This window comes from Euleptes europaea, chromosome 4 (genome assembly GCF_029931775.1).
Source record: "Euleptes europaea isolate rEulEur1 chromosome 4, rEulEur1.hap1, whole genome shotgun sequence".
NCBI classification, from domain to species: domain Eukaryota; kingdom Metazoa; phylum Chordata; class Lepidosauria; order Squamata; family Sphaerodactylidae; genus Euleptes; species Euleptes europaea.
The window spans coordinates 82,026,258-82,048,377 of NC_079315.1; the positions used below are offsets into that span (position 1 = coordinate 82,026,258).

The 22,120-nt window shown below is 40.5% G+C and overlaps 1 protein-coding gene across 1 annotated transcript in view; it reads right to left on the bottom strand.

The window, feature by feature from the left end:
- Nucleotides 1-6,891, bottom strand: part of ADGRV1 (adhesion G protein-coupled receptor V1) — a 321,712-nt gene extending 314,821 nt beyond the window's left edge. Inside the window, exon 1 of the mRNA XM_056849141.1 lies at nucleotides 6,833-6,891. Within this exon, the coding sequence (XP_056705119.1) occupies nucleotides 6,833-6,854 (22 nt within the window). The 5' untranslated portion in view covers nucleotides 6,855-6,891. The remainder of the gene's footprint in view (nucleotides 1-6,832) is intronic.
- Between the last annotated feature and the right edge of the window lie 15,229 nt (nucleotides 6,892-22,120).

Sequence of the window (22,120 nt, forward strand, 5' to 3'; positions counted from 1 at the left end):
TACAGTTTCAGCTTTACAGAAGCTGCCAGGAGCACTGCTGTGTGCAAGAATTTCTCACGCTGCACTGTTCTTGCTTAAAGAAGAGCATTCAACTATAGAGATTTTCTTCAAGTTCCATCAACATAGACATGACAACAAATCCCTCTAATTCAACATGTACACTTCTTATGGAGGATATCAAGACAACTGAAGTTGCATGGTTAGCATAACAAAGTACACACTATTTTCTGCACTCACACACATCCAACCTTCTAGGGTATCAGTAATTCTCAAGCGACAAATACAAGCAGGAGAACAAACTGTCAGTACTAGTTTCCAAACATGACTATTATTTAGGGGAATCTGATGGGATCATATCTGATCCATGCAAGCCACCAGCGTTTCTGTCTGTACTGGTCCTTCACCAGCTGGCAGAAACAACTGCAAAAATTAACACGAGTTGTGTAGTCTACAGACTTTCCACAGATCCAATGGGTAGATGAGGAAACTACCCACCTTTTTCAGGATACCACCTGCATTTGTTTACTTACACATTTCCAGTTAAACAAAAAAGGAAGTTCTTCCTATAATCAGTACTGGTTAAACTTGAAGCAGAAAAAATGTCTAAATTGAATGCTGAATAAAATTTGAATTTCCAAAGGTCTAAATTATACAAACACCCAACTATATAATATAGCATACTTCTACTTCACCAGAATATGGGCACTTTTTATGTCAATACGTATTTTGTCATAATCAGATAACAGTGATGAAAAGTTGCTGCATGCAATACAAAATTCATACATGGAAGCACTTGCAACTCACACTTTTAGCTACATATATATTCATAGTGCATAAATGTCCCAATCTTCAGAAGATGTATTCTGTTATTTGAACAGTCTAAATAAGATTCCAGGTATTGAGGATTCAGCCGCAATTCAAGTAAAAACCATGGCGCTGCAACAGTTTATATTTGGGTTAAGATGTAAAAACTGAGGTGAACCACATCAAATCTTGATAAAAGTTAGAAAGACAGATTTCACCTATGGTGCATTTAAAAAATGCTATCCAGTTATTGTCTGCCTTCCTGGCTATCTCCAAATTGCCAGTAATCAATAAAGATGTGACTGAAATCAAAATTCTCACAGAAGAAAAAAAAAGTAGGGGTGGTAGTCTAAAGAAGTGACTGACAGCTTTTGTTGTGTCATTATCTCCAGAAAACTTAATAATTCGACACAATTTGGTCACGTTAAAAAGGCATGTATTATTATAGCTTCTTCAACAATAATATGGACGAAGCCATATTTGAGATGGCAAGGAATGAGTTTCTGTGTGAGACACAAATGAAATGGTATTACTTTCAAGTGCAGCCTGATCTTATCCTGAGCTGTAGCTGTAGCTAAGTAAGTGGAAGCTGCTGTGCCATCTGGTTTGAGACAAGTGGAAAACTCTCCCAGTCTCTCCTTCTTGGTGGTAACCACAGACTTTTTGGTACTTTTCCTAATAGACACCATCCTGTGATGGGGTACAAGAAAACATCAGTCACTCTACCAATCCCCAAAAGCTCCTTGTTCAAAGAGATTTCCATTGTACTGCAAGAATTGGACTGAGCTATTAGACCGACAAAAGGAATAATGTTATCCTGTATGATGGCTCTTTCAAAAGGAATAAATGTGGATAAACCACACTGCATGTTAATGTGTTTGCAAAGTGTTCCAATAAATTATTCAGCTGTGCCTGACAACATACAATTATACTTCAAATGCTAACAACTGTACTGCACAGTTTCAGGGTTATTCTGAATTACAGATGTGCATCAAAATCCTTTTCACTGATTTAATTACGCCTCATTTTCTAAAATCTCGAAAGGTTTTTTGCTGCTGATTTTCTTCGTAGAACACACTCTCCAAAGGGGGGACGGACAGACACATTTCCATCCTTTTGATAAAGGTGGTTAACCTCATCTCTAATTTACCATACCAATTATCTCTCATCTTTATCCAGACTGATAATAAATCAGAAGGATGCAGCATCTTGTCTTCTTGATGACTAGAGGAAACATGGTGTTGTAAACTCTGTCTGATTTTCAAGACATGTAATTTTATCTTTCCCTGAATTGCAAGCCTTTTAAACGCTTTGCTAAACCTTGTAACCTGTGCTATAATTTAATAGTGACTATTTAATAATTATAATCATTTCCTTATTAGTTCAGTATTTTGTTGTCCCTGCTCTATTGAACCCCTGGAGTTCAAGTCAAGGAAGCCTCTTTGTTGATTAGTTATTTAAAACAAGCAACAATAACCAGGCTGGAGAGAAAGGTACTTTGAGAGGATTACACAAGGGCTAGTTCTCAACAGCACCAAGCAGAGGGAAGCAAATTACAAACCCAAGTACTTTACTACATGTAACCAAATTGGCTGGTTGAAATGCTAATTGCCTTTCAGCAACACTAAAGGCAGACAGTAGGACTTGGGCTTCATGGGAATTACATGAACCCCCCCCCCACAAACCTCTTCACCATTGTCTTGCTGAGAATTATTCAAAATCTATTCATAAAGGTAGGTCTTTCCCTAACCTTCAAACATGTGAGAAATTTCTAAAGCTCTGTCCAATACTTCAAATAACTTTGCCCTGCTAAATCTATAACAGATGGCTGAATTAAGGCCATGTTAAATCCCCGAGAAATCTTGGAACAGTCCAAAGTCCAAGTATTGCCAAACCAGCCTAGAAGTAGGAACGGGGGGGGGGGGGCTTGCTTCTGATACCAAATAAGACACCAGCCACAAATTATTATTTTTAAATGGGACTGTACTTATAAAGCATAACCATCAACACTTTAATATAAAAAGATTTGTAAAGAAAGCTGTTCCCATTCCTATATTCAAAACCCACTGCAATCTGTTATCTTATTTTGCATTTCCATATGAATTTAACAACTCTGTGGCTTACATTTTTATTGGGATTATATTTTAAAGATATAATCAGGTTTACAGAGAAACTCACCAAATACTAATATGCTGAAATGTGTTTTTACTCCATTTTGCAGCAGCAGCATTTTAAATATTATAGATTCTTCTAAGACTGAATGAGCCCTCCATTTAAGCCCTCTTAACCTGAAGCCTTCCCCCCCCCCCGCCCCAGTAGGACCAAACAGATTTTCACACTACTAAATTCCTTGCAAAGTGGTTTCCAAGGATGGGACTATTTAATTGTTTTCCTAATATAATAATGTCACCCTTTGGATTAGGGAGGATCAATGACCTTCCATGGCTATCTGACTTGACAGTCCTGCTTTACAGATGTGACATTTATTGTTCAATAGATCGCCATGTATCTTTATTTTGATTTTTAAAAATTCACTTTAAATTTTTTACCCTGGGTATCATTAGAACTTGATACTCCGAATTTTTATTTGTCTATCTAGCCAATGCTCTCAGTATGGGCACTTTGGCTAGAGCAAATCCTGTGTCCCAATCTGATTATAAACTAAAGATACAAAAAAATTAAATCAATTCAAAAACGGTGGTGGACCCATTGAAATAAGTAGAAAATGCTCACAGATGTAAACTTATTAACATGTTCAGTGCTCTGAAGTATAAGTGACTGGCAGAACAATCCTAAGCATGTATGCTCAGAAATAATTCCCACTGCATTCAATGTGCTTATGACTACAAGGTTTGATATACAAATTCATTTCTTCTTCCTACATAATTGTACATCTTGATTTAAAGTGAGACTTGCCCAGCAGAAGTAGTATTAATCAAATCTAGAAGAATGTTCCAGAAACGTATATTCTGCAACTACAAACAACATCCAGTTTTGTTACCAAAATTATTTTGACATGAGAAAATGTCAAAGCAGACTGGAGAACTATCAAAGATCCTTCCTTTGCTGAAGTCAGGAGTATAGAAATAGTGAGAATTTCCAAATTTTCAGCTAAAAAGAGTGGGACTTGAAATAATTCTGTCTGGAGGGTGTCCCTGTTTGTTTCCTGCTTTATGAAAAACTGCACAGAGCTCTAAGCAAGGCTTAGATTTTATTAGACTCATTACAACTCCAAACTTCTAAAGACTTCAAAGTGCATTTTGCTATAATGCAAATACTGATCAAATCTATAGTTTTGCAACAATATAAATTTTGCTAGCACTATTAAAAATTCTTTTCCCAGCTTCTACTCCTTCCCCCACCCAATCAATGGAAGCTTTAATGCTGTGCTTCCTCTGAATAGGATTCAACCAATTATCATCCTTGGGTGAGGGAGCCATCTGATATCCTGATTCAAACCTAAAGGCACTATATGATAGGTGTGTTTCACCTCCAAAGATGCTTGTCTAGAAAGGAACGATAATTTAAATTGTGGTAACATCCGACAACACATTTAAAGCTAATCTCATGCTCCGGTAACCATTTTACCAACACTTACATGAGGTTTTGAGGATGGAAACCAATCCTATGCATGCTTACTCAGAAGCAGGTCCCTATGTATTCATTAGGGCTTACAATCAAGTAAACACCACACAGAATTAAAGTCTTAGGGTATGAGTTAGCCCAAGTTAAGCACTTCTAGGTCTCATTAATTTTTTGGGAAAGAAAAGTCATCTGTGCAATGGATTGAATCTGTTCTGTGTATTACTCATTTATTTAGATATGTACAGTTCTTTTCAGGTTTTGCTTCAGTTCTGTTTATACACTCCTGGGTGGTTCCAAAAACCTAATCTTATTGCATTGTTCACTGAACGTCCCATCCTGTTGCTTGTATTGACTCTGTGTAATCCACCTTGAGTCCAAGTGAGAAAGGTGGACTACGAATTATTTAAATACATCTTAAAAATAAATAAATAGACTATAACCTGAAAAAAATACGTACATGCTGGAAGACACTGCAGCCACAGGAGGGTGGCATAATTAGTCCATTGATATTAATAGCATATAAAGAAGCAAAGCCAATTGTCTACTGTTGATACAGAGCGACCACTTTTCTTTTCAATATATGGATACAGAAAGAAGAAAAGGAAAAGACAGTGGGGGGGGACGACCTAGTGCGCAAATTGACAGTGCTGAAGTTCAACTGATCGATCATACACCCGAAGAAATAGCTACGAGGAAACTAAACTAGGGGTTACAGCATTTGTATTCCCAGCGATGTATTAAGAGTTTGAAAACGTTATAAGAAATACTGTTCGCACTTTCTATGTGTTCCCACCAATGTATTAAGAGTTTGAAAACGTTATAAGAAATTCGGGGGGTTACCACACTTTTGGATACCACGGCTTATAAATGGTTGGAAGACGTCTTCACAGCTAAAGGGGCCAAGCAAAGTGCGAACAGTATTTTTTATAACGTTTTCAGACTCTTAATACATCGCTGGGAATACATAGAAAGTGCGAACAGTATTTTTTATAACATTTTCAAACTCTTAATACATCGCTGGGAATAAAAGTGTGGTGACCCCCACTGTTCACACTTTTCTTTGGCCCCTTTAGCTGTGAAGACGTCTTCCAACCATTTATTAGCCGTGGGATCCAAAAATCCCTTTTAAAGCGACGTTTTTTTACAACATTTTCAAACTTGCTGTGAAAACGTCTTCCAACCATTTATTAGCCGTGGGATCCAAAAATCCCTTTTAAAGCGACGTTTTTTTACAACATTTTCAAACTTACTTAAACTCAGCAATAAGCCGCCATGCAGAGTTTTGAGAATTCCGGCGGGGAATTTTCCCCATCGGAATTCTCAAAACTCTGCCTGGCGGCTTATTGTTGAGTTTTGAGAATACGGATGGGGAAAAGGTGCATCTAAAGAGTGGCAAATCCAAGGCAAAACCTTCCATCGCTGGGAATACAAAGTGTGGTAACCCGTCCACACCATTATCCTTTTTGACGCAATTAATTAAAGACACTGAAAAGCGGCCACTTTTCAAAGGGAGATAAGCCATTCTGAGAAATAACTTTGGACAGGAAAGGTTTCCCAGCCGCCAATGCCAAAGAAGGACGCTTGGGAGTTATTCGCCGCCTCCCATAAACGAACCCATTGCACGCCAGCAACTTGAAAAGCGTCCCCGCGTTAGTTTCAGGGATAATAAAATGCGGTGCGCGATGGCGCGGGGAAGGGGGGAGGGGGCAGCTCCTCTGGCCATTTATTCACGGGAGGTTTTGCCTTGGATGTGCCACTCTACAGATGCCCATTTCCTCCATCTGCATTCTCAAAACTTTGCATGGGGGCTTATTGTTGAGTTTGGAGAATTCGGATGGGGAAAAAGTGCATCTAAAGAGTGGCAAACCCAAGGCAAAACCTTCCATGAATTGTGTATGTGAATTCTCAAAACTCTGCCTGGCGGCTTATTGAGTTTTGAGAACATGGATGGGGGGAAAGTGCATCTAAAGAGCGGCAAACCCAATGCAAAACCTTCCATGAATAAATGGAATTTATGTGAATTCTCAAAACTTTGCATGGGGGCTTATTGTTGAGTTTTGAGAATATGGATGGGGGGAAAGGGCATCTAAAGAGCGGCAACTCCAAGGCAAAACCTCCCCTGCGATGCTCCCGTTGCCCCGCTTCAAAGCCACCCGGGGCCAAAGGCCGGCTGCGGGAGCTTCGAGAAGCGCGCGCCTGGGTTTGGCCGGATCTGCCCTCCGCCCAGGACCCTGCCGGGGCTTCGGGAGGCGCAGCGTCCCGCGCAGGATTATTCCGCCTGAGCAGGGCAAGGGGCCCTTGGGGGCAGCCTGCGCGGGAAGCTCTCCGAACGCGACGGCGCACGCGCGCCCGGCTGCAACAGGTGCTGCGGCGGAAGAAAAGAAGTCCCCCCCCACGCACCCACCCCGGGAAAAAACAACATCGCCCCCCACGGTGAGCCTACCTAGACCCGGGGATGTGGACATCCGCGTGCCGTGGGCTTGCCGGCCGGCCAGCTCGTCGCCCGCTCGCCCGCCGTCACTCACGCCTGCATGGTGCGTCCCCCCTGGGCCAGCCCGCCCCCTCCGCCTGCTGGACTCTCCTCCTCTGCAGTGTGGTGGCCGCCTCCTGGCTGGCGCGGAGGGGGGCGAGCGGGCCACCGAGGGGCTCCGAGGAACTGCGGCAGGGTTTTCCAAGGGGCTTTCCAAGGGGGTGAAATGCAAAGGTGCGGGGGGGGGGGTGGAGACCCCCCTGGGAAAAACTCAGCGCCCCTCTACTGTGCTAATGAATTTAACTTGGTGCGCTAATGAATTTACTACTGGGCATGAACTACTATGCTCATGAATGTAGCATACTGTGCTAATGTATGTGTGCTAATGACACACATACATTACTGTGCTAATGAATTTAACTGGGGAAATATTAAAGGTTGTGTTTAGGTATCTAAAGCCATTTGCACATAACAAAATACGTATTTTTATAGCAATGCATATCTATCATAATGAATGCTTATTGGTGCAGATGTTTGTTTGTCGTAATATGATTTTTTAAATGCTTTTATGAATTAATTAAACTGATAAGATATTTCATGTCTATTGCAGACGGACTACCTTTACCCCCCCTCTTTCCTTTTTGTATCCCATATACTCAACCTAAAATCTTTAAAAAGAAAAAAAATATGTATTTCGTCAAAGTAATTGTTGAACTGAAATACAATTAAGAAGTATATTAATAGTGAAATAATTATTAAGCTCTAACTTAAAATGATTTTTTATTCATAACAAACTTGATAATGCAAACATATTGGCATTTGGCAAAAACAAAAGTTTTTTGGGGGGCCCAAGAGAGTGGGGCCCTAAGCTATAGCTTGTTAACTTATATGATAGATCCCTATAGTAACGCATGGGCCCGATGGGCACTTGCCCGGGGCCCCACGAGCATAGGGGCCTTATGCTAATCTGTGTATGTTAAGTGACTTGCCATAAATTGTTGATTAGTTGCTGCTGTACAGCATGTTTTTAATGTTTTAACACCAGTTTTGTTGCAGTGCCAATAAAATAAATATATGTTTAATATTATCGACCATTTTTTATTCCTGTGAGTGGTTGTCATAGGGGCCCCAGCACACTGGTTTGCCCAGGGGGCCATAATGCTGTTAAGACGGCCCTGCCCTATACTCCTTTTCAGGCGATTATGCTTTTGTTTTGTTTTTTGCAAAACAGATAGTTTTGTTGTAGAGCATGGGTTCTCAACAAGGGGGGAATTTCCCCCCGGGGGGGATTTAAGGGTTCCAGAGGGGGGAATTGGGAGTACTATTCAGCAAAGTGTGATGTTCTTTAGATTATGTACAATCTGTAAAATTGTAGTTTGTTTTTAATTTAATCTGTGACATTCAGTAAAGTTTATGACTATCTTGGGAAGGAAGGAATTATGTTCTGAACAATAGTGAAAGGGGAATGGAGCAAAAAAGGATGAGAACCACTGTTTTAGAGGGACAAGATATAATCCCTAGGGTTGCCAACCTCCAGGTTGGAGAATACTTTGTGAATCCTGCTAGAGAAACAGAATGCAGGTCTTTTGAGATCACTTTTCATGAGAAATTGGCTGATGAAGCTTTTTGGCAAAAACATTTCCGGATAAAGCATTCCCTCCTCCTCTTCTCTGTGGTGCCGGTTCCTCTGGCCCCCACCCCAGCATATTTCACCATTCTTCGGGCTATCGCTGAGACACAGGATGCTGATTGATCACACAGTGATGTTATTGCCTTGCTACAAGCATCTCACCACAGCGTCAATTTCAACATCCTTCAGGAGCTCTATAGACTCTGGTCTCTTTCGCTTTGAGTTGTATTCGTTTGAGTTATATAAGAGTTTTTTGCATAAGCAATGCACTTTGTTTGCACGCAATTAATGTAAATACATGTAAAAAGAACACAAAGGAAATTGTTCTTTGAAAATTTATTAAACATAGAGTATTTATACATAGTGAGCCTGTGTGCTGTTTTTTTCCTAAACCTCCAGGTACTAGCTGGAGATCTGCTATTAAAACTTATCTCCAGCTGATAGAGATCAGTTCACCTAGAGAAAAATGGCCGCTTTGGCAATTGGATTCTATGGCACTGAAGTCCCTCCCTTCCCCGAACCCCGCCCCCAAAATTTCCCACTGTTGGCGAAGAGGGACCTGGCATCCCTAATAATCCCCCAAACCTGAATTTCTGTTGCAGATGTGCCACATTTTCCTCTGCTATACTTTGTTTCTTGGGCACATGTAATGCTCTCCAAAGGTATTTCACCTCTCAAATGTCAGGGTGCAAATTAGATAGGGTTGCCAGGTCCCTCTTCGCCCCCGGTGAGGGTTTTGGGGTGGAGCCTAAGAAGCGTGGGATTGGGGGGGAGAGGGACTTCAATGCCATAGAGTCCAATTGCCAAAGCGGCCATTTTCTCCAGATGAACTGATCTCTATCAGCTGGAAATCAGTTGTAATAGCAGGAGATCTCCAGCTAATACCTGGAGGTTGGCAACCCTAAAATTAGATGATGTTGCATAAAACTGGCTCCTCTTCAGCACTGATCATCCCTTTTCACAAACCAGTATTATATGAGATATAGCAAGACTGTAAATTGTGGAACTCCCTGCCCCAGGATGTGGTGATGGCTGCCAACTTGGAAGGCTTTAAGGGGAATAGACAAGTTCATGGAGGAGACAAGTATTCATGGCTACTAGTTAAAATGGCTACTAGTCATGATGCATACCTATTCACTCCAGGATCAGAGGAACATGCTGAATATATGAGGTGCTATGGAACACAGGCAGGATGGTGCTGCTGCAGTTGTTTTGTTTGTGGGCTTCATAGAGGCACCTGGTTGGCCACTGTGTGAACAGACTGCTGGACCTGATGGGGCTTGGTCTGATCCAGCATGGCTTTTCTTATGTTCTTATGTGCCCCAATCATGCACTTGGATTTTTTTTTTTTTTTGCTTCTTCATACTAAGCTGTACACTTTGAAAAAAAATGCTTCCGCCAAGATGAAACACAACAAAACAGCAGTAAGGGCAGCCAGCCTTCAGTTTGTTTGTTTGTTTTTAAGTCTTGCCTTTCCCCGCCTTTTGTTGGCATGGAATGAATGGAGACAGAAGACAAGGAAGAATGGAAAGAGTAGCATGGGCAGAGGAAAAGAGCTTATAGAAGGAAAGAGGGACTAAACGCTTGATCCTAACAGGTTCTGTGCTAGCAAAAGAGACCGAAGGGTATTATGTGGCAACTGCTGTCTTACTATAGCTTTGCAAACCACATCATTCTACTTGAGAGGCTGGACAAAATCCAGAAGGGTAGAGGTGTCATTGCACTATAAGGAAGTCCAAGAGCAAATCAGTACCATTGCAGTGCTACTAGCCAGCCGTTGATATAATGAATGAGGAGGACCAGGAGTGTGTACAGCCAAGATAATACGCTGCTGTTCAGGACACATGGAAGCAATTGAGAAAGTGCAACAGAAATTCACACACAACCCAGTCAAGATGTGATCACTCACAATGCATGCAGTGGCAACTGTCAGCCCAAAAAAGACTGGTGAAGTAGAGCACGGGGGGGCGGGGGTTTACAAAGATCTCACCATGATGGTAAAGTGAGTGGATGATGAATTTTAAGGGGAAAGTCATTTTGGAGGAATTCCACTGATGGGATATAAGATATATTTCCATCAAATAGAAGAAAGGCCTTTGGGTGACCCATACGCTAGAGCAATGGTTCTCAAAATTTTCAAACTTACTGTACTTTTTAGGAACCACTTGCAAACTAAGTCCACACTAGTCTCCCCTCTCCCCAACATAAAATGCAGGAATCTCGTGTCAGTTAACAATGAAGAAATTTATATTTTAGTGTTTATGTTTAGCGTTTATAAGTACATGACATTACTGAGTTACAAACTGTTTTATGGCCATTTCACACATTGTGCGGAGGCAAACCCAACTGTGTCGTCAAACCTAGAACCTTCTTTCTTAGCTTTCCTCCTCTACCTTCCTTCTGGTCTTGCAACCCACTTGCAAGAAAGTCACAAGCCACCACTGGGTCCCAAGTCTGACCCAGTTTGAGAACCACTATGCTAGACCAACACTATTATTAGAGATTATTGAGGTCATTTTACCTTGGTGAAAGAAGTGGCTGGAAAGATAATTGTATTAAATTTCAAAGCAACTTTCCAAGACAGACAAGTGAATTCTTCCAACCAGAGTTCTCATTTCTGATCTCTTCTAAAGTTTCCCTGAAGGAGAGCACAGCTCACACAGATAACCAACCTCAGGGATTTACATGGATCCAAGGGAATTTTTTTGTAAAATATGGTGTCAATGGCATCTTACACAAAATTTTGTGTAAAATGTTGTACTGACTCTCTGGATTCATGCTGAACGTGTCAAGCAAGTAAAAGTGAACTTATGCACATTTTTTGAAATTGTCCATAATTTCAAATGTTACAGAATGCGGTTAGAAACGAAGTAATTACACTTTCAGGGAGGCAGGAGACATCCCAACTGGGAGCCACCTTGGGTGGGGAAAAGATCACCACTCATGAAGGAGTCACTGCCCATGCTATAGCTGATCAGCAGCCTCTCCTGGTGGGATTTGGAAGTGCAGGGCTCAGAGACACCAACATGCAGCACAGCTCCCTGCCTCTTTCAAGGACTACTCTCCTCACAAAAGGTTAGAGATATGTGAAGAGGCATGTGCAAGTTGTACTGCCTTCAGAAGGACTTGCAAAGAAGTGAGCTGCCTGCCCCACTAGGCTCTGCAGAAGGGAAGCTGGAGGGCAGTCAGTGAGAGAAAGAGGAACATAGTTTGCAGACCCAACACAACAGGGGCGGTGAGATTGGACTCCTGTCCCCCACAGACCCAACCGGGAGACATTTGTTGGGTTTTGATCCTTAGATAATATTGTTGAGTTATTTGAAAGGATTATTTGGGGAATAACGTGGAGATTGTTCTTAGTTTATGTACACCAGCAGAACTCTGTATAGCAACTAACTGGAATAAATCAAAACCTCCTTTAATTATGGATTGGTATGTTAGTCTCTTGCCAAGAAAACCCCAAAAGGGGTCGCCATAAGTCAGCTGCGACTTGAAGGCACTTTACACACATACACATATTAGAAAGTCTGGAAAATTGTGTTAGTGACAAGGAATGTACTTAGTAATTTACAGCAATGTTTCTCAACCTGTGGGTCAGGACCCAAAAAAGGGTCACAAAGCCTCTGAAATTGGATTGCAGGCCAACCCTCCCTAATGGCCACCCCTGCCCTTTCCGTTGCTCTCTTTTGTATTTTGGAAACCAAGATCTGACTCTGGAAACAGTACCTTCCATGTCATACATTAGTTGGTATTTTTTCTTCACTGCATATACATGTTGATCAAGTAAAGAGTGTCCTGATGGTTACTAGATTGAGTTTCTTAGAATCTTAGGGGGGATTAGAGAGAGTAATAGAAAAGGAGAGGGTGGTCAAAGGCTGGAATGTAATCTTCATATGCAAAGGCTGTGTATGTTTGAATGCCACTTTCTTGGGGTTCAAAGCGGGGGCAGCTGCACCCTTTCTGCAAAGTTTGTTGGTTTCTCAAAAATATCTGGTTGGCCACTATAGAAAATGGAATGCTGAACTAGGTGGGTGCCATGGTCATAGTTTGCCTAGGGTGCCAAATAACCTTGGGCCAGGCTTGAATGGGTCACTATACCTAGTAAATATGGACTTGTGGGTCACCATACCAGAAAGGTTGAGAACAGCTGATTTACAGTACAATCCTACAAACATTTTCTGGGAATAAGCCCCACTGAATAGACCAGAGAAGATGTCATGGGTCAGCCTGCTGAAACTTCCTCAGATGAAGAGGAAACAGAGGAAGAAGGCAGGGTGAGAGCAGAGGAGCAGCAAGGACAGACAGAAGTCAGTGAAGGCAGAAAGGAGCAGTCACAGGCAGAGGAAGGCTCACTGAGTCTGCAGCTTTCCAGCCCAGGGGATCCAGCTGTGCAGGAGGCCCAGCCACATCCAGCGTCACCAGAAGGTTCCCCAAGGCCACTTGAACAGAGGCACAGAAGAGTCAGAGCGAGATACAAAGCAGATAGCAAAGTGCGAGGTTACAGCATAAGCCACTAGTCGACAATAATAACAAGACTGGTATGCTCAACCTGGCCGGGAAAGCCGGAATGTCCTAATAAGTCATAGTTGGTCTGTGTTAAGATAAGAGCCTATTTAAGCAGGCATCGAGACAGGCACATTGTGGGAGCAATTGCATCACACCCACTGTGTATTGGTTGTGCACTCTTGTCACTCTCTTGATTCCTGCTACCTGGATCTCAGAACTGAACCAGACTCTGACCTTGGATTGACCTTCTATAATGACGCCCTGGACTTGTACTTGGACCGGAATAACATGGTGCTCGACCTTGGACTGGTTCCCTGACTATGCTGCCTGCTTCTGGCCCTTGTATTTGCTGGCATCAGGACAAAATGATTCTGAGTAGATGGGGGGCGGAATCTCAGGGTATGATTGAGGAATTCCTAGTCTGCAGGTTTCACAGTCTTGAAAAGGTATATGTGATGGTCTGGAGATTAATTTTAGGTGATATACCAGGTGCATCATTTAGTTCCTATTTTTTCACATAGCTGATTGTATAAAAAGTAATTCCCAAGGGGAAGCTGGTGGAGAGAACATGTTGAATACAAAAACAGAGAAAGACTCATTAGTTCCCCAAAGGGAATAATTGGATCTGAACCTATCTCTTTTATATTAAAGGATAGTTAGGTAGGCCCCACCAAGCCTGAAAGGGAACAGCACTTCACAGACCACCTGCCACCACTGAAAAAGCCCTGAATGATCAAGAATATCTAGTATAAGTGGCAATCAAATACACAATCAAATGCCTTCTCTGAATTGAAAACAAAAATGACTGGATTTATACACCACTTTCCTAACACCCTTCTATTGGCTTTCTAAATTAAATTATATGGGATCTTCATTAACATATTTAATTATAAGACCATTTATCCTTGTTCAGGAAATCCCTGAACAAGATCCTTCTAAGGAGCCATTACTCCTGCCTCATGGTCCTCAGCCTGTTCACCAATAGCAACCCCCCTCAAGAGGACTAGACTACAACTTTAAGGCTATCCACTCTTGAGGAGGGAGGCACAGCAAGGAAGAGGTAGACAGCCCAATAAGGATAAGGGTTCAGTAGGGATTAAAAATTTAGGGAAACAAGTTATCTGCTTTCTGAGAGGCCACAAAAGGATACTTTTGTTATTTTTAAAATTATTTTATCAGCTTGTTTTCAACTTCATGGTAACTCTAAATCTCTTGCCATCCATTCTACTCAACCTTCCATGAAGCTCACCAGGACTTGACACTGCAACTTCTTAATACCAGAGGATACTTTGTTATTTTTCCTCACACTTCTTAAATTGGTTCATCAGCCTTTCAATTTCACTAATATCATCATTAAAATCTTTAACAATTACCTCTAAATCATTAAAAAAAACTTTCTCCATGACTTATAAAGTGTTGAGTGATCAAATGTTAATACATTTTATTGTTATTTGCTTAGCTGCCTCTTCCTCACCATTTTTCATGGACCAAGTCCAAATCAAAAACTTATCTTTAATAATTTTCTTGTTGCTGGTCATTTTCGATGACTCAAAAGCCCTGAAGGATCAGGTCAGAGGTCCCTTTAATCTAGCATCCCATTTCTAACAGTGGCCAGTTAGATATTTATGGACAGACCACACCAGCCTGCCCCACTTGTTTGCCACCCACCATGGTATTTAGAGCCATGCAGAGCTGAAGCTGGAGGTTCCATTTAACTGTATAAACAATAGTAGACATATCCTCCATGATGCTGTCTAATTCCATCAATGACCAGCACCAATTAATTCTTAAATCTGAGGCCATTATTATAATCGTACAGTTTGCTAAAATTTCAGTCAAATAATATATTTAATTGATCACTGCAATCTAATTAAGAAATCAGTTTGATAGTCTTTCTTGGTTAAGATGTAACAAGCTGAAGAAGTGAGTAACAAGCAAAATGTAGCAGCCCTGGGCTCATGTGTTCCCAAGCAAAATAAATAAATAAATAAATAAACCCTTCTAATTTAAATATTTATTTCTTTGTAGAGTAAACACATAAAATGATATCAGACTATGTTAACAATCTTTGGACCTCTTTGTGCAGAACTTTCCAACTTTTTATGATTGTAATGAACCCCCATGACAGCCATCTTGTTGTGGCATCCACTACTTGTTCTCAAAATTCTGAAAGTGCCCACGGGTTCAATTAGTCTAGGGAACCATGGGTTAGAATGTTAGACTCAGACTGTTATGCTGGCCAATGGCCGTAACAATAAATTACATCTCGAGACTCAGACTGTGGGTTCCAATATCATTCGGGCTTATGAAACTTACAGAATCACCTCTGGCCAGTCATTCTTTCTCAGTCCAAACTACTTCACAGTGTTCCTGTGAGGATAATAATGGGTTAACCCCATCACTATATGCCACTCTGAGTTCCTTGGATGAAAAGTGGGATATAAATGAGATGAATGAAAATGAAGACTCATACCCTGTCACAAATGGCTTCTATCCATGGCAACTGTTTTGAAGCCAAGACTCAGAAATGAGTTTCAGAGCAGCTCACACAAGATCCTGCTAACTGGGAGGAAGAAAATAGCCTTAGTAGCTGCAGCTGTCTTGACATGTTGGTGAGGAACAGTAGATCTTCCATCTCATTCAGTGTTCCAACTGTGGTGGCTATTTTAATCTGAAGTCAAATCTCTGAGCAGATCATATGGGGTCCTACTAGCTTTCCACTAAAACATGGAAGGAGGGAAGAGCCTCAGTGGCTGCAGCTCTCAGCTCATAGTATGGACAAGGGGCATCCATTCCTCCTGGCAGCAATACAGTTATTTAAATTTATCTTTTCTTTTTTTAACTCACAGAGAGCCATTTGCTTGAAAATATTGAGCTCACTCTGTGCGATAACGTGGTTTTTCTAAAATGTTCCATATCACTGAATGTATTAGCTAACATTGTGCCTCATTCCCTTTGCAAATCGGCTTGCTTCAGTTATCTTATACATATACTGGGTCTTCCCATGTTTTCTTCTGATGGAGCTCAACAAATGTGGATGCCTTGTAATACAAGATCAATACACACTATTCCACCAACCAACATAACACCATTTCATAGACTCTGTTACTGAGATCAAATCATATTATGAATGCATGGATTGAATTCCAACCCGATCAAGATTTGTTGACGGTATCTAATCATTTCAAATTAACATTGTAAACTAATCAATATCACTTAATAAAGAGTCAAAATATTAATCAAGGACAAATGTATCAATAACCAAAAGTCCTAGTATAGAAAAAAATAAATGCTTGAAGTGGCCATCAGTAAAACTGTTTAGACAAAATAGGACTGATCATCTTCAGAAGACAGATGAGACAAATGATTTAAAACTTCCATTTGGCCAACAGAAGCATATGTCTCAACGTTCTTTCTTTGTGTGTGCTAGGTAAAATCAGGAGAAACTGCACTCTCTGAAATCTGTGTAAGACTGTCTAAATCTTGATCTTTTAAGTTGCTCCCTCTTTATGCGCACCATGTGTGGCGCTTCCCTGTGGTTTGTTATTTTTCTTCAATAGCAGAGGGAGGAAACTAACAATGCTTGGCAACCACACTGCATAGCACAGGGTAACCATGGAAGCATTTGTCCACTTGTTAGGGCCCCTCCAAAACGATCCAGCCATTCATTTCATTGAATCAATATTGAAGCTTTTAAGAGTTATAATTTGGAAACTTGAGACAAAACTAATGAAACAAATTCCTTGTTTCTTCCAATTAAATCCATTTCTCATGTTAAGCATATCAATGCCTTGAAAACACTTTAGTGTGCTGAGATGAGCTACATTTCTGCTTCTCCCATAGAGTCTAGTCATAAGATAGTGGCATTAGCATGCTGGTGAAAGAGAATCTAAGGATTTCTGAAGCATTCTGCCTATCTTGTATAGAGGATGGATCCAATTCAAAGACAAAGGTTGCAGAAGAATGGGGGAGGAGCAAATCTCTTTTAAATGCATGGATAAAGCACTTTAAAATAGTGTGCTTATATTGGAAGCCCTCTGTATCTACAGTTCAGTACAGCTGTTGTAAGTTTTAAAAAAACCTAACAATTTAAGGAAGTAATTGATTTATGTGGTTCAGATATCTCTCAAAGTCATCAACTACAATTAAATCGATGTATAACAACTTAGTGCATTACGCAAATGTAAATTTAAAATAAACTTGAGATGTATTAAAAAGTACAAAAATGTCAAACAATTATCTTTTATTAAAATTCTGGTTTTAACTGAACAAATGGTATCTATAAACTTTTGATAAATACAAAAAAAAGCATATGGATGCTCTGATCAAGTAACTAGCTATGATAATCGGGCACTTCCCATTCAGTGTCAAAGTCTTAATGGACGGAAGATACTGGTGAAGCAAATACCCATGTGATCAGTGTTACCAATCCATCAAGATGCCAGTCTTATGGGGTGGCATGTAGGTGGAGATAGGTGCAGTGGTCACTATACCACAAAAGTAGCTTATGAATCAGGCATATGAACAGTGAAAGGGAGATATTATGCTGACTTCTGACGATATTTGCACCTTCACATTCCAGGAAGCCAATATTTAACTACTAGAATACACCAACAATAAATAATACAGAGTAATACAGTTTATACAGAACACATTTCATATAAATACTACTTTTCTCATCTATTTGAACATGGCCAATACAGAAAACAAAGTGACGTTTGATACTCAACACAATTACACATTTAATTCCAGATTTTACCAATCATTTTTTTGGCACATGTTAGTGCAGTGTTATCATTTATAGATAAGAACTATAACAGAAGGACGGTACTTTACCCCAAGATTTCCTAGTGTCTTTTAATCATTAACACAAGTCCGCACAGATAGGAATGCAAACACCCACTGATTTCACTGAGGTCTAAGTAGCAATAACTATGGATTGTAGCCATTCATTTTAAAATAATTTTAGTGGAATTTACTTCCAAGTAACTCAAAATCACAATTTAGTTTGCATTATAAAACCCAACTCTCTCTTGAAATTATCTTCTGCTTTTCTCCCTTATTGATGTGATTTTAGATGTCTAAGTGGGCAATCCTAATAATCCCTTACTAGGAGTAAGCCTCACCAAATATACTTCACTAGGATTCTGAGCAGATCTGCTTAGATTTGATCTCTAACACTGCAATCCTAAACAGATTTATACCCTTCCTAAAACCACTGACTTCACTGGATTTGGGCATTTATTTATCCATTCATTCATTAATTCATTTATTTATTTAAGGAGTGCACCATCCAACTAGTTTGAACATTTGGACTTTTCATTTTGAATGCAAAACTGTTCCCCATACAACCACTTTACCACACTCTTGTGCACACTGGCAGTTTATGTGTCCTGTGATTTGCTACCCATATGTCTAAGCTGTACATTCACCCTAAAACAGCTCTTCAGAGGCAACAATTTCCCTCTGTTACTATTGATCTGAAGCCTTTCTTCCGTGAATATACTACTAGCATTGTCTAACGTGTTTCTCATTTGTAACTTCTGCTTTCCAGCCTAGGCAGACAGATAACTTAAGGGCAAGTGAGCTGAGTTCCTACAGTTGCACATACAGGTGTCATGCGATGATTAATACTGACCCTGTTAACTCACTTAATATGCACTATTAGGATAAGTGAAGTAATTTACATGGGGAAAGAGAAAGGCTGTATTCCTATTAGTATTCATGAGTTGTGCAACTACTGTCCTGTTCATCAAGTTGGAAATATACCCTTTTGTATGGTGATGGGAAAATGTCACTAGGTACAAATGGAGTTAGCAGGGTCACAGGAAAGCCCCCTCACTTTGTTTCTTCTAAGGAAGTGCACTGCTTTAGCAATGCTTGTTTGACCCATTACTGTGTAGCAACTGTCTAGAGGGAAGAATCAATAAAATCCCAATATTCCCTCTTGCCACACACTATCTAAAAATAACATTCTGCTAACAATACATCTATAATCATCCAACTTTGTCACAGGAATTACCGGTCCCGAAGACAGACTACAAACTCCGGTCAGTTTGTCAATTTTGACCAATATAATTAAACAGTCTTACAGGAAGGATGACTTGAGGGCAGAATCATCAGTTTCCTAGCTACTAACAATTTAACATTCTTTACCACTGTGGCTGAAAGCCTCTTTAAAATTTGTTCACGATATGTCTTGCCAAGACCTTCAGTTATTTGGTGTCTCTGCCATCTGCAGACGCCATAAGAAAAGTAAGCTGGGCCATTTAAAGGTATAATTTCCCCTCCTCAGCCTCTTTTCCCCCTCCATATGTTTTTAATTCTGTAGGATTATTACTATTACATTATTAATCATTGCACAAACATATATTAACCAACCACATTCAACTTACCACTATTATTTCCTTATTATCATCAACTTAATGTGCTCAGCTTGGTAAAGCTTTAAAGAGTTGCATAAGCAAGAAGACAGATCTCTGCCTAGAGGAGCTTACAGTATACCGTAAATCTCAACAGTGAGGAGACAACAGGAATAGAAATGAAGGAGGAAAGAAAATAGAGGCCTAATTAACAAGGGCACAAAGATGGCAAATGCTGTTGAACCCACTTAGATTTTGTTTTTTCAGTTAGAGATGAGAATAATCACAGTAATAAACATAAAATCAGATTACTTTCAACTGGGAGGCAACAGCCTGGTTAAGGAACTGGATTTATATCCCAAGCCTTAAATTTCATATCCTTGTTCAAGCAAGTTGAACCATTTGGGTTCAACACAATAAATACAGGAAAACTGGACTCAAAGTGTTGCAGCTTTTAAAAAAAAGCAACACTCCTTCCTTAAATTGTTGATCACAGCTTTATCTGTAGACAGTGTTTAATTTAAATAAAAAGATAGCCCTTTGGAATTCCAGCTTGCAGGAACTCACTTTCTTTGATATAAATGGAAACTTGCAGCTGGTTTAAATAGGTTGCAGCCATGAAAACACTTCCCTGAGAGTAAGCCCCACTGAATAAAGTGGAACTTACTCCAGGGTAGATTTGTTCCCTCAGCCTGCTGGAGATCCTGTTCATGTAATGGATTACAGAGGATCCATGAGAATGCATGTACACATATGAAAGACCATATGTAATATGGTTATTTATATAGCAGCCTGATTTGTGTGATACTTTCCATTGAAAAATAGAAAGGAAGGGTCTGGTTCTTACCACCAATCGCAGTTTTAACCCCTCTCCTTTCCTCCAAGAAGCTCAGGTTCTCCTCCATCTTAACAACCCTCTGGTTGTTAGGTTTTTTAGACTGAGCAGAAAGGTGGTTTTAGGATTCTCCTGACCGTGGTTGGTTCTGGGTCACTCAATGAGCATCACAGCTGAATGGGAATTTGAACACAGATCTCTCTGGTCTTAGTCCAACATTCTGGCCACTATATAAGAGTGACTCTCCTTTATTTGTAACACAACATATGTGAGGGAATGCTGCAATTATTCAACAGTAAGGATATGCATTTATTAAAATTTATTTTAATTTTAATAAATTTTAATAAATAAACGAAATCTACTATTACACCTTAAAACAGCCAAGCTATGAGCCTACAGAATTTTTTAATGTGGTTTGATTTATAACTTGCCCTTTCTCGGCAGAGCCAGGTTCAGGGCAGCTTACATCAAAAATCACAACAATAAATAGATATACAATTACAGGATTAAAAATTATAGTAAAAACCATAGCTCCTAATCTAGTATAGTACTACTAGATGGCGCCCTGAACTACTCACACATCTGTACCTGATACAGATGGCCAAGCAACACCTAAATAAGACAGCTGTGGAGGAACAGGCTCTTGCACTTCTCTCTGAAACTCTATGGTCTTGGAAAAGTAACATATCTAGCTAGCTGGAGCTGCTGAAGTAAGCACATAGGTAGAGAGGTATAATCAAACAAAAATCAAATGGCCTTTTAAGAACTAACATTTAATTCAGCACATGGTTGCCATCCTCCAGGTGGGGCCTGGAGATCTCCTGGAATTATAACTGATCTCCAGATGACAGAGATCAGTTCCCCAGGAGAAAATGGTTTTGGAGGGTAGATTCTGTGGCATTGTACCTTGCGGAGGAGGGCCCTCCCCCACACCCCACTCTCCCCAAGCACCATCTCCCAAAATCTTCAGGAATTTCTCAACCCAGTGTTGGCAATCCTAGTTCCGCATAAACTTTCCTGGATCACAGCTGGATTCATCAGATGCAGCTGTGATTCACAAAAGCTATGCTCAAATAAAACCTGTTGTGTGTGTGTTAAGTGCCGTCAAGTCGCTTCCGACTCATGGCGACCCTATGAATGAAAGTCCTCCAAAATGTCCTGTCTTTGACAGCCTTGCTCAGATCTTGCAAATTGAAGGCTGTGGCTTCCTTTATTGAGTCAATGCTGTTAGGGCTAAAATAATGTCTGTTAGTCTTCAAAGTGTTTCTTCTGTTTTACTTTGGTGTAGCAGACTTAACGTGGGTGGCTATCCCTTGGCTCGGATCCAGGTTCAAGTCCAGTCTCTTTCATACGGGCATACTATAACTCAATCTGAGTTTGGCGTAGGAGCTCTCTACCCTGCAGCCGCACCGCTCAAACAATATAGCGTGTCCGAAACGGAGCTTTTTTAAATGCCATGCAGAAGTAGTTTGGTCTAGTACATCACAGAATTTCTGATATTAAACCTGTCCTGCAGTGTCCTCTTCTTCAGAAATAATTCCCACTAAATGGGGCATACTCCCAGGTTACAGAATTGCAACGGACTCTCCCTTACAGCAGTTTATAGGGACTTTACTGTGTGTCTGTGCTGCCACTTAAAGAATGATCCCTTTTTTTAGAGCGTCTTGCACTCAAAGAGAGGAAACAGCACGTGTAGACTTTTTTTCTACCAGTTCAGCGTTAAGTGTTCCTAGAGACAGGCTAGACGAAGGCCATTTATGCCATGGGAGGTTTTGCCTTGGATTTGCCGCTCTCTAGATGCACATTTTCCCCATCCGAATTCTCAAAACTCCCAAATTCCCCATCCGAATTCCCAAAACTCAACAATAAGCCTCCATGCAGAGGTCAGAGAATTTGCAGAGGTCAGAGAATTTTCCCCATCCGAATTC